The sequence below is a fragment of the Elgaria multicarinata genome, chromosome 3 (genome assembly GCF_023053635.1).
Source record: "Elgaria multicarinata webbii isolate HBS135686 ecotype San Diego chromosome 3, rElgMul1.1.pri, whole genome shotgun sequence".
Classification (NCBI taxonomy): Eukaryota; Metazoa; Chordata; class Lepidosauria; order Squamata; family Anguidae; genus Elgaria; species Elgaria multicarinata.
The window spans coordinates 169,054,526-169,068,237 of NC_086173.1; the positions used below are offsets into that span (position 1 = coordinate 169,054,526).

Here is a 13,712-nt window from a genome sequence, read left to right on the forward strand (position 1 = left end):
CCGCTGCGTCTTGAGTGGCTTGACTTGTTAGATGCAGCTTGATAGAACCATAGTCTTCAAAGACTAACTAAGTCATGTTGTAAGGTTAGTCTTGTTCCTGGTTCTCATGATTTAGGACAGGTCAGGACAAGTTCCCCTGGCCCCTCGCTACCCCATGTCAGAATCTGGAGCCACATAGATAAGTCTTTAGAAACATGTTTTTCTCCAAGTCTGCACCTGGAGCCAGACAAAGGATGCAGACAAGCTGGAGCCTGTTCAGAGGAGGGCAACCAGGATGATCAAGGGTCTGGAAACAAAGGCCTATAAAGAGAGACTGAAAGAACTGGGCATGTTTAGTCTTCGGAAGAGAATATTGAGGGGAGACATGATAGCACTCTTCATACAATGAAAGGTTTTCACATAGAGGAGAGCCAGGATCTCTTCTCGATCCTCCTAGAGTGCAGGACACGGAATAATGGGCTCAAGTTACAGGACGCCAGATTCCAGCTGGACATCAGGAAAAACTTCCTGACTGTTAGAGCAGTACAACAATGGAATCAGTTGCCTGGTGAGGTTGTGGCCTCTCCCACACTAGAGGCCTTCAAGAGGCAGCTGGACAGCCATCTGTCAGGGGTGCTTTAAGGTGGATTCCTGCATTGAGCGGGAGGTTGGACTTGATGACCTTCTAGGCCCCTCCCAACTCGACTATTCTATCATTCTATGAATACTCACTGGTCAAATAAGAGTGCAATAAGAATCGGATTCTTTTCTTAGCACATGATACTTTTTTCCGGACGTTTATTCAAAGGAAAGACACCAAGAAACTCTCACCATCTACACACGGATCACTTGACAACATGCACCCAAGATATCACAATACATTTAACATAGACTTACATGAACTATTTCATATCTAACACGTACTGAATCAGGACTGACCCCTACCTAATGAAGTCTATATTATCAGCTCTGATAATTTCCATGTGATTGTTGCAACTATCTTTATGGGAAAATGTCAAAACAATATTATTATTATTATTATTATTATTATTATTATTATTATTATTATTGAGGGAAGCACTGGTGCCATCACCTGCAAATACCAGGGTTGGCCATCATGATCTGGCCCTTTTTGGGCTCTTTTTGGGCTCAGTTCACATTTGCGAGCCGAATGGGAAGATTTTTCCTGAAATCCAGGAACCCTTCTTGATTTAAGTAAATTGCAGTTGGCATAATTTGCCCAAATTTCGGCTGCAAATTCCGGGCGCAATTTGTGCAAATTATGGCTAAGATTTGTGCAAGTTGCACATGCAATTTGCATCAATGTTGATTGGGGGAAGGGAAAGAGAGAGAGACGGAAAACCTGCAAAAGGCCCTGACTTGATCTGCAGTTTAGCAAACTTCACACACGCACACCCAACATCAATCCCCTGGTAGCAGGCAGCCTGTAGCGGACAACCACACTTTTGCCAGATAAAATGTCATGGGTCATACAAAGAAGGAAGGCTTGCCCTTCTAATCACAATCATCACCCAAGGATAGGCGAACACAGTCGTATGGGTGCATATCCCTTTCGCTTTTTGGAAAGGACCACCTTGGAAGCTACGATAGTTTCAGGATGAGGCTTAATCTCCCTGGTGTGGATTCTGAATAGGACTCGGAGGTTGAAGGAGAAGACCAACGGAGACAGGAAGCAGGGCAGGAAATTCTCCAAGATGCCGCAGGAGTCAAGGAGGAATCTTCCCAGGAGCTTATTAAACAAGCTCAGAATTCCCCCTCCCTAGGAATTTAGTCTTTGTCGGAGGTTGAGGGAGCACGTGAATCGACAATTCCCAGAGTCCACCGCAGGGTCAAGCAGGCAGAGTTAAGAGAAGGTGGGAGGCGGTCCATCAGACTAGCCACACAGCAGACATTGCAGCTTGAAGACCCTCTTGAAGAAGGAGTCTGGTAAAAGCCTGTTGGGCACAGCGGGAAACCGTCCATTTAGTCGACAGGCAACTGCCTTGCTCTGTTAGTCTAATTAAGCTTAGAGGATAGCTCCTAGCATTTACACTCCCTTTAGGTGTGAAGAGGTGTCTATTTACTGAATAAAGGTTTTGTGGGTTGTGCAGCGGACCTCCTTATTGTCTCAAATCTCGGTTGGAGAGCTTGGAATCAAAACAAATAACTAGGGTGACCCTATGAAAATGAGGACAGGGCTCCTGTATCTTCAACAGTTGTATTGAAAAGGGAATTTCAGCAGGTGTCATTTGTATATGTGGGGAACTTGGTAAAATTTCTTCTTCATCACAACAGTTAAAGCTGCAGGTGCCCTGCCCTCTTTTAAATCTAGTATAGCTCCTGCAGCTTTAACTGTGGTGATGAAGAGGAAATTTCACCAGGTTCCCCATATATACAATTCACACCTGCTGAAATTCCCTTTTCTATGCAACTGTTAAAGATACAGGAGCCCTGTCCTCCTTTTCATATGGTCACCCTACAAATAACAAGCTCACAAGAGGTAATAGGGTGAGCTGCCCCATAGCTGAGTGTTTCCCTACAATGGGGAGCAGAGTGAGGCCCCAAATCCCATAGCAGGGAGATAGAAATGCAGCCTCCACAAAGCCTTTCAGGGGTCTGTCTGTTCAGATGGAAGCTCATTCCACACACTAAGCATCTTGGTTGTGTGGATTCTTTGATGTCTTTTAAGGTCTGGGTTAAGAATGAATTGCTTTCCACAAATTGGGCATTCGTAGGGCTTCTTCCTGGTGTGAGTAGCCTGATGCGATGCAAGATGCGAGCTGCGATTGAATTGCTTTCCACACTCCGAGCACTGATAGGGCTTCTCGTCTGAATGGATTCTTTGGTGCCTTTTAAGGTGCGTGCTGCGGCTGAAGCTCTTTCCACACTCAGAGCACTGATATGGCTTCTCCCCTGTGTGAATGCCCTGATGCCTTTTAAGGTGTGTGTTCTCCGTGAAGCTCTTCCCACACACTGAACAGATATAGGGCTTCATCCCTGTGTGGATTTTTTGATGTTTATTAAGGTTTGAGCTCAAGTTGAAGCTTTTTCCACACTCCAAACACGCATAGGGCTTCTCCCCAATGTGGTTCCTTTGATGCAAGGTAAGACTGATGCTATGACTGAAACTCATTCCACACTCCGAGCATTTATAAGGCTTCTCCCCTGTGTGGATTCTCTTATGTGAAGTCAGGTCTGAGCTACGAATGAACTGCTTTCCGCACTCGGCGCATTCAAAGGGCTTCTCCCCAGTGTGGATTCTCTGATGTGAATCAAGATGCGCACTGCGGCTGAATTGTTTTCCACACTCAAAGCACTGATAGGGCTTCTCCCCCGTGTGAAGTAGTTTGTGTCTTTTCAGGTGTGCGCTGCGACTGAAGCACTTTCCGCACTCTGAGCATGTATAGGGCTTCTCCCCCGTGTGGGTTCTCTGATGCATTTTAAGGTGCGTGCTGCGACTGAAGCTCTTTCCACATTCCAAACATGTATGGAGCTTCTCCGCTGTGGGGACGCTTTGTTGGACATTAAGGTCTGAGTTGCAAATAAATGGATTTCCACACTGCAAGCATTTATATGCTTTATCTCCTGGGTAAAGCATTTGATGTTTCGTAAGGTACGCCTGCTCACTAAAACTCTTTCCGCACGCTGAGCATATCAAGAGTTTCTCTCCAGTGTGAATAACCCTATTGTTTTCTTCGGGACGTTCTTCTAGTACTGGGTTTTCATGGAAGTTAGCACCTTCAAAAACCACGACTTCGTTCTCCCACGGTTCTTCAGTTTTCACCCTCTCCATCCCATCACCTGAAGGAATCAAAAGTGAAATCTGATGAGCCCCATAGAATCATAGAATAGCAGAGTTGGAAGGGGCCTACAAGGCCATCGAGTCCAACCCCCTGCTCAAGGCAGGAATCCACATTGAGATTCGGATCGGGCAGATCGGGGGGTCCGTGCACACCCCTTATTATTATTATTATTATTAACATTTATATACCGTATTTCTTCGATTGTAAGACGCCATCGATTCTAAGACGCACACTAACTTCAGTACCACCAACAGGGAAAAAAAGCTTTGGTTTGAAGAAAAAATCATTTTCTTTGAACATCTTTTATGAGTAGAATTTCTTAGAATATCTTAGAATTTCTTAGAAAGAGCTGGGTTTTGGGGCCACTGGGCTGGGAGGGGCTTAGGGGTAAGCAAAAAACCAGGTGCTTACTCTCCCAGCTCCTCCTTCCGGCTCGCGGCTGCTGCAGGAACTCCAAAAGAGTTCCAGGCGGGACGCGCGCTTCTCAGCGCAGCGGCTGGGGGGGGGGACCCGGTGCTGGGGGGGGGGTGAGCCTCCTGACTCTTGGAGCCGCGTGTCTTCCCGGCGCAGCTGACGAGGGCCGGAGCTGCACGGGGCACGCTGTAGGCCCCAATCAGCCTGCAAAGCAATCTTAAAAAGCCCTGCTTGCTCAGCTTTCTAAAAGCAATAAAGCTAGAGAGAATGGATGTTTCAGACCCTTTTTTAATAGGATAGAGTCTCTTTGCATCTACCATATTGCTTCGATTCTAAGACACCATTGATTCTAAGACGCATCCCATTTTTAGAGCTGTTTATTTAGGGGGGAAAGTGTGTCTTAGAATCAAAGAAATACGGTACTGCCCCATAGCCGAAGCTCTCTGGGCAGTTTGCAAAGATTGTTGTGTTGTGTGAACCAGGCCACTGCATGACAAAGGGTCCCAAAACACGCATGCGCTTACCTGCCGGTCTCTCTTTTCCCCCGAAGCCCTCAAAAAATGGATCTTCTCCTTCTTCCTTCCAGGAGATGAGGTCAGGTCCAGGAACTGGAAAACCTTTTTAAGAGGATAAAAACAGAGAAATCACTCTCCCACCCTAGAGGCCTTCAAGAGGCAGCTGGACAGCCATCTGCCAGGGATGCTTTAGGGTGGATTCCTGCATTGAGCAGGGGGTTGGACTCAATCGCCTTGTAGGCCCCTTCCAACTCTACCATCCTATGATTCTATGTTCTATGACTCCTGCTACTTCTGATTATAATGAACATGTAGGGATTTAAATCCACCCTGTCTCCAATGCCTCCCTATCCATCCCAGAAAGGTCAAAGGAAGGACGGCGAGGCCTTTAGCGTGTGCATATAGCAAGAAGCACCACAATGCTGTGTTTGCTCCTCGGCCAACGTGCTTTGAAATCCAATTAAAAGGCAATCATGGAGAAGACGCCTGTTGGCTGCATCACGGGGGAAGAGAACCCCAGTTTGGAGGAAGGGCCTTCTTAGAGGATCCCATACCTCCCAAAGTCGAACCAGGAGGCTCCCTCCAACATTCAAGTCTTACAGCAGTCATAAGAAGCCCACCAGGTTGACAAGGAAATGGTCTTTCCTGAGTCTCTGAGCCTTGCTAGACCTACCAGAAAATCCATCTGGGAGGCGGGGTGATGGTGCGCTACAGCTAGCGCGCGCCGTTGCCCTTTTCCACATGTCAACACGCAACGGGGCAAGGGAAAGCCCCGTCGCGTGCTCCACTGTTTCCCCCCTTAAAGGGCCATGTGCTCAGGAGCGCGCCACCGGAAAGGTAAGTGCTTTTTTTAAAAAAATAAAGGGTCCCCCGCTCTCCCTGCCCCTGATCCCCCCCACAATGCCTGATGCCCCCCCCTGCCCGCTCGCTCGGCCGTCCTCCCCCCGCTCACCAGGCCCTGTCCCCATCCGCCATGCCTGGCCCCGTCCTTCTCCCCCCCCCCGATGCCCGTCCCCGCTCGTCATGCCCTGTTCCCGTCCGCCAGGCCTGGCTCCACTCGTCATGCCCTGTCCCTGTCCCCGATGCCTGTCCTTCTCCCCCCCCCACTCTCTCCTTCCGGGTCCGGTCTTTCCCCCGGCCCCCATCTCCTCCCCCTGTGATTCCCTCCCCCCCGGCCCAATGGGCACAGCGCTCCTATGGAGTGCTGTGCCCAGTCCATGGCTTCTTCCAGCTACTCGCGAGTAAGCGAGCAGCCGGGAAAAGCCACAGAAGTCGCTAGACTTTCTGCAGCCCTGGCCTCAGCCCGGGCCTGCGGAAAAACCGGGGCCATAAGCAAATCCGCTTATCCCAGGTTAAGGGAGGCGTTAGCCTGGCCTGACCCCGGAATCCCCTGTGTGTCATCTGGATGCACGAGAGGGAGACCAGGCCTCACACCGCGCTAACGCCTTGTCTAGCAACGGCCTCTGTCTCTCATGCAAAAGTACACAAGCACCCCGGAATTCTTGACATTCTGCCCCACCTTCCCTGGATCCATGAAGTCTGAGAAACCAAACAATGGCAATCCAAATTCTGCCTTAGACCTTCGCCCAGCAACTTGTTACTTTTCCTGAAGTCCATATCAGGAAACCTTGTATTTTTGACCTAGCCGCATATCAGCCAGACAGGAAGAACCGATCCGTCCTTTGTTTAAACACCTCAGGACCCCTGACTAGGCAATTTGGGAATAATCAGTTCTTGCTCTGGGACTTTCCATTGCTTTTGCCTTTTGGGGGCACTTATCAAGAACAAAAAGTAATGTTTGCACCGGTTATAGCTACCATAATATGGGCATTGTTCATAGAATCATAGAACAGCAGAGTTGGAAGGGGCCTATAAGGCCATCGAGTCCAACCCCCTACTCAATGCAGGAATCCACCCTAACCTACTTCATGTAGAAGTAGTTCTATTTTGGAACATTTATAGGACTTGTAATCAATCAGGGGAAGGAGGGTGGAAAATATGAGTTCATCCGAAACAACTGATGAATGTATAAAGGTTTGCTGTGCCTGGGTGATGGTCAGAGAGTCTCTCCTTCAGCTTGCTGAGAACTGCCTGTCTCCTACACGTGTAGAACTCTGAATAAAAGCCTTTGTATTGGGACTTGCCTGGACTTCGCTTCCTTCCTACCGGACCGGGGAACTTCCCTGACAAGGTAAAAGTTGAAGAGGTTCCACAACCCTGCCAGAGGCGGCGGCGGGTGACAAGGGTTTAACAAATACTTTGGGGGTTTTGTGCATTTTGTGTACGTTGCCCTGTGGGTTTCTTTTGGAATCGTGATCCACACATGTTGATAAAGCATGCTGGGACCACAGAGCAGCCACTGTTGTCCTCAGTGGCGTCCGCACAACATGGTGATGCAGACAAAGAGAAAGGATAGCAATGATTCCTGCTTTCAGTAGCTCTCAGCCAAGGCAAAGACGGATCCTTACCCAGAGAAGCCAGGTTCCCATAATTCTCCTCCATGACTTCTTTGTGCAGAGCCCTCTGGCCTGGATCCAGCAGAGCCCACTCCTCTTGCGAGAAATGCACGGCCACCTCCTCGAAGGTTCCTGGACCCTGGGAGGAGGAGAAGGAGAAGGAGAAGGAGAGGAGGAGGAGGAAGAGGAGAAGAAGATAAGGAGGAGGAGGAGGAGGAGGAGGAGGAGGAGGAGGAGGAGGAGGAGAAGGAGAAGGAGAGGAGGAGGAGGAAGAGGAGAAGAAGATAAGGAGGAGGAGGAGGAGGAGGAGGAGGAGGAGGAGGAGAAGGAGAAGGAGAGGAGGAGGAGGAAGAGGAGAAGAAGAGAAGAAGGAGAAGGAGAAGAAGGAGAAGGAAAAGGAGATGGAGGAGAAGGAGAAGGAGAAGGTGAAAGAGAAGGAGGGGAAAAGGAGACGGAGGAGAAGGAGATGAGGAGGAGGAGAAGGAGAAGAGGAGGTGGAGGAGGAGAAGCAGCAGAAGAAAATAATAATAATAATAATAATAATAATAATAATAATAATAACAACAACAACAACAACAACAACAACAACAACAACAACCACAACAACAATGTTCTCCTTGCAGGTATCTTAGGCGAACGCAAGGGGTGTGCAGGGTGTGCCCAGGGCTAATATCTCAAACAATAATATCTCTCTGCTGAAAGCCGTATTCCAAAGAGGCCAGGAAGACAACCCCCAAAGGATAATATTGCCCCATTAGCCCCTCCTCCAGGCACTGTCACTCCCTCCAGACCTACCAATTCCGGGGCTTGAGGAGTGTCTCCTCATATCATCCCCCCTCACCTGCAATGGCCATCCCCTGGTCAGGCAAGCTGAACACCAAGTAGGGCATCAGAGTCTCCGGTGTTTAATAAACGAATTAATAAAAAAATAATGTCCTTTATGATTGAGTATTCAATCAATGTTCACCTTTAAAAAATAAATAAATACATAAAATTCCCCGGGTGCACATCCTAATACCTGTGCACGCCTATGGCAGGTATTAGAATGATTCAGAAGGAAATTTAAGATGGAGGTTCTCATGCCGGGACCACTCCTTCAGCTGTCTCACACACTTTCTTTGTGTTCATCTTTGACTGAAATGAAGGGTCGGATTCTTCCAGGCCCGGGGAGATTTGTAAAAGGGGGGGGGGAATCCCAACACTCCCCATTGATCCCTCCCGTACCTGTTTCGGAGGCACAGTTTCTCCTCTACCCCAAAGTAGAGGAGGCCTAGAAGCATCTCCACCGTCTGTGACTGTGGTTCCATTCCCTAGGAGGAAGACAAAGAAGATTGGAAGGTTTTTTTTGAAATTCAGCCTTTCACCATTTAGTTCCTTAAGTGAACTCAACCATTTTCCACATTGTTTGTGATCATCATTCACAAGGGCTGGTTTGTATTTCTATAACGTCTGAGGGCCCAGTTCTATAGGAATGGCCCAAAGGCTCCGATCTCAGAGGCTTATGTCATGTCTAACCCTGCTGCCCCTGTCTTGGGTGAAGATGTTTCAGGTAATCAATCCGAATCAGATTCAGAATTAGAAGATGCAGCGCCAGACACCAGCCAGCCTGTACCAGTGGGGGAGGAAGCTCTCACGGGCGATTCCCCAGCTGGCAGTCAGCCCTCTCCAGAGCTTATCTCCTCAAGGCCAAATCCTACACACTCAGTGGGAAGTGAGCCTTCTTCCGGAGGTGAGCGTCCCGACAAGCTAGCTGATGCTAGGGTCCGCCGGAAGCTGAAATGCACGGCAGGGAAGGAAGGTGTGAGAAAGTCGGTTCGATTGCGCCAGAACCTGCCTCCGCACCAGGCGCTCTGAAGTTACGGGTGTTTGGGAAGTGGCTTCCTATTCTTCTTGAATGGACAATTGTCTTGCTTAGTTTGCATAGTTTTGCCTAGGAGGACGTTTCAGGTAGAAGAGACGTTTGTGGCTTAATAAAAACTTTGTGGATTACTTAGCAAGGCTCGTCATTTGCCTCCCATCGAAAGCAGGAGTTTTCTGAGAAACACGACAGCTTATGACCATCCAGTGCAGAGCAGGAGGAGCAGCAGAGGTGGTCTTCCCGCTGTGGAAGAGCACCAGAGGCTCCTCCCTCTCTGCATTTCAGCTAGATGGGCTTTTTCGCCCATCTAGCTGAGACGTCAGGGAGGAGGGAAGGAGGCTGAGGAAGCCAGAGGATTCTTTATAAGCTGGCCTCCCCAGTCCCCCACTACCCACCGGATCTACCCCTTCACCTTCCTCCCAAGTTTGCCTTTGTAGCCAGTGCGTGTTTTTTTGTTTTTTTATATTTTTATTGCATTTCTATACCGCCCGACAGCCAAAGCTCCCTGGGCAGTTCACAAAAATTAAAACCGTTCAAAGTATAAAACAAAGAGTATAAAAACACGGTGTAAAATACAATATAAAAGCACAACCAGGATAAAATCAGCAGTGGTGCAGAAATGCAAATTTAAAATACAGATTTAAAACAGCCAAGTTAACATTAATTTTTTGGACTGTTAAAATGCTGAGAGAAGAAAAAGGACTCCGAGGTCTGAAAGAAAAAGGACTCCTGGCGTCTGAAAGTATATAGTGTACGTGCCAGGCGAACCTCCTTAGGGAGCTCATTCCTCACCCAGGGTGTCACAGCAGAGAAGGCCCTCCTCCTGGTAGCCACCTGCCTTATTTCCGATGAAGGACCCCTGAGGATGACCTTAGGGTCCGAGCAGGTACATATAGGAGGAGGCGTTCCTTTAGATAGCCTGGACCCAAGCCGTTTAGGGCTTTGAGTGTTAGTACCAGCACCGGACCTGGACTGGCAGCCAATGAAGTTGTAAAAGGACTGGTGTGATGTGGTCTCGCCAGCCAGTCCCTGTTAGTAGGCGGGCTGCCCTGTTTTGTACCAGCTGAAGTTTCCGGACCGTTTTCAAAGGCAGTAACGCATTGCAGTAATCCAAACGAGAGGTTATTAGAGCACTGATAATTGTAGCTCGTCTATCTCTGTCCAGATAAGGGCGCAGTTGGCATATCAACCTAAGATGATAAAAGGTGCTCTTTGCCACTGAGTTCACCTGTGCAAGTGACAGTTCTGGATCCAAGAGCACCTCAGCATGGTTCTCTCCATGCTGGCTGTGAGGGGGAGAGGGAGGGGGCAGGGATCTCGGAGTCCTGTGTCTCCAACACATCTGAGGTGTCTCCAACCTCAGATTCAGGAATCCAAACTATCCTATGTTCCCATAGGGACCAGAGGGTTGCTCTCTTACTCTATCAAAACAAAACTCCTTTTCTGAATACGTTAGAGAATATGAGAGCAGAGGGTTGGAGCTCAGTGGGTTTAGCACCTGCATTGCATGTAGAAAGCCCCAGGTTCGAACTCCAGCATCTCCAAGTATGGCTGGTGAGCCGTTGCTGCCAGCCAGTGTCGACAATACTGGGCTAGGTGGACCAAGGCTCTGGCTCAGTACAAAGCAGATTCCCATCTTCCTGGACTACTCTTCCCATCTTTCTAGGAAAAGGTTCGAGGGGGACGTGAAAGCAGCTCATGGACCTCAGGTGTATCCGAGAGGGGAGTCCATGCTGAAAGCAACAGGCTTGTTTAGCCTGAGGAAGTGAAGATTGAGGATGTTGCAAAAATTGCTCGTTCTCTGGTGTACCAAGTCCAATTCAGCACACAAAGAGAGAGCAGATGAAGTACGGGTCAAACAACAGTTATTCTGCAGAATAAAGAGGCACTGGAGAATCATAGAATCATAGAATCATAGAATAGCAGAGTTGGAAGGGGCCTACAAGGCCATCGAGTCCAACCCCCTGCTCAATGCAGGAATCCACCCTAAAGCATCCCTGACAGAGGGTTGTCCAGCTGCCTCTTGGAGGCCTCTAGTGTGGCAGAGCCCACAACCTCCCTAGGTAATAATTGTTGCAAAGCATGTACCTACCTCACAAGGGAGGTAGCAAGGTATTTATACACGATCTTCTCTGGTGCTACATACGTAGTCACTATCTAACAGGAAATTTCTAGCTGAAAAGAAAATACGCGGAAATACATTTTCTTGGCAAGCATCTACAATACTCACTGTTCCCTGGAGAACATTCACTTGATTTGGGTTAACTTAAGAATGGCTTCTCTTAGACATTTTGCAACATTTCTGTCTGATGTTGTGCAGACTTCTACTGTTACTTTCTACTGTTAGTTTTTCCCTACCCTGTGCCTGCTTACCCTTCCCTGTACCTGTTTGCATTCTCTTCCCCTCCTTATTGTTTTACTATGATTTTATTAGATTGTAAGCCTATGCGGCAGGGTCTTGCTACTTACTGTTTTACTCTGTACAGCACCATGTACATTGATGGTGCTATATAAATAAATAATAATAATAATAATAATTTCATTAGCAACTACCGCAGCAACTGTGGTTCAGAGCTGGGCTCTTTTCCAACAAGGGGAGACACGATAGCACTCTTTATATACTTGAAAGGCTGTCACACAGAGGAGGGTCAGGATCTCTTTTCGATCCTCCCAGAGTGCAGGACATGGAATAACGGGCTCAAGTGACAGGAAGCCCGATTCCGGCTGGACATCAGGAAAAACTTCCTCACTGTTAGAGCAGTACAACAATGGAACCAGTGACCTAGGGAGGTTGTGGTCTCTCCCACCCTAGAGGCCTTCAAGAGGCAGCTGGACAGCCATCTGTTGGGGATGCTTTAGGGTGGATTCCTGCATTGAGCAGGGGGTTGGACTCGATGGCCTTGTAGGCCCCTTCCAACTCTGCTACTCTATGATTCTATGGCAATGTTATATAAGAATATGATAGTGTAAGGCTTATCACTCGAGGTCTACCAGACCGATTTTCCTCGTTTTTGTTTCAAACTGAAGCTTGAGCAGTGTAGATGTGCAGAAAAATGCAAAACTTCAAAAAAGTTCAAAGCTTGATGTTTAACAGCAATTCACTTCCTCCACATCAAACAGGCAGAGCAGTTCAGCCAATCAGTGTGGCATGGAGGTGGGCCCTGACGCAGCAGCACGGTTATGCTGTCATCACCAGCGGAGAAGGGGACGGAGGCGACCAATTGGGACGTGTGCATGAACCTAATTTGCATTATTCATGAGCCCCCTTGTGGGGAGGGAACTGCGGAGCAAAAAATCAGAAAAGCAACATGGCCTTTGCGCCAGTTTTACGGAAAGGATTAAAAAAAAAACTAATTTTCCCCGTGGTTTCCTCTCCCCCCAGAAGTTTTACATCTCTAGCCTTTCTACAAAAGTGTTCTCCTTACATCATTTTTAGAAATTGTTTTAAGGGCAATAAAGCCTGCGTAACAATATATAATTAATAATGAAATTCTGAACGAAAATGTTTCATAATTTAAAGCTGTTCAATTTTTTTCAGGGAAAAAAAACAGTCCTTGGGGGAAATTATTATTATTATTATTTATTATAATTTATAATTTATTATTTATTATTAATTATTATTAGATTTATATCCCACCTTTTTTCCTCCAAGGGTCCTCACAACAACTACCCTATATCCTATATACGTCATGTATGTTTTTTCCATTTTCACAATGTATTTTCTGTTCTATTTTGTTAATGTCCACAATAAAAAAAATTAAAAAATAAAGAGAAAAAAATATATTGGCCATCTTCCAATCCTCTGGTATAAAGGCTGATCTTAAATAATAATAATACCCTATTTCTTCGATTCTAAGATGCACTTTTTTCCCATATAAACATCTCTAAAAATGGGGTGAGTCTTAGAAACACAGGTGTGTCTTAGCGTTTTTATCCTGTTGGTGGTACTGAAATTAGTGTGCGTCTTACAATCGATGGCGTCTTACAATCGAAGAAATACAGTAATAATTTTATTTCTTGCTCACCTCTCCATTTTGATCAAGGCGGGGAACTTATAAATGATAAATTTATAAATGATAAAATGCATAATTCTCAATTAAAACATAATATTCATTCTTAAAAACATCCCAAAAAATGTTGCATATTGTTGCATATTTTTGGTTAGGAGATCAGCAATTTAACATTTGAGTCCTTTAAGAACTTTAGGGTGGATGCTATCTGGGCTCTTTGAATTGTTAGCTAAGAGGGGATCCCCTGGAATAGATCCCAGGAGAGCCCAATCCCATGTAAGAAATCTGGATCTCCCTGAGGGCACCAAGAAGCAACTGCTGGATGAAGAAGAGGACTTTGATGTGAAGAGAACAGGAAAAAAAGATTTATCTCCACTAGAAGCCTGTATGGACACCAAGCTGCATTAACATTAGCATATGCTAGTTTATATGTGTAGCAGTAATGATTATAATTTTAAATAAAACACAGGTGCATATTTCAGTTCCTTCTTGAATTGCGGAGCCCAGAACTGGACGCAACATTGCGTCCAGTTCTGGGCTCCACAATTCAAGAAGGATGCAGACAAGCTGGAGCGTGTTCAGAGGAGGGCAACCAGGATGATCAGGGGTCTGGAAACAAAGCCCTATGAAGAGAGACTGAAAGAACTGGGCATGTTTAGCCTGGAGAAGAGAAGATT

General features: G+C 47.0%; 1 protein-coding gene across 1 annotated transcript in view; it reads right to left on the reverse strand.

The window, feature by feature from the left end:
* Positions 1-2,444: 2,444 nt before the first annotated feature.
* The window catches only part of LOC134396354 (zinc finger protein 883-like), a 234,424-nt gene continuing 223,156 nt past the window's right edge, over positions 2,445-13,712 (reverse strand). The window contains exons 5-7 of the mRNA XM_063122825.1: positions 7,180-7,306; positions 4,721-4,813; positions 2,445-3,780 (exon numbers count right to left, since the gene is read on the reverse strand). Coding sequence (XP_062978895.1) covers positions 2,588-3,780; positions 4,721-4,813; positions 7,180-7,306 — 1,413 coding nt within the window. The 3' untranslated portion in view covers positions 2,445-2,587. The remainder of the gene's footprint in view (positions 3,781-4,720; positions 4,814-7,179; positions 7,307-13,712) is intronic.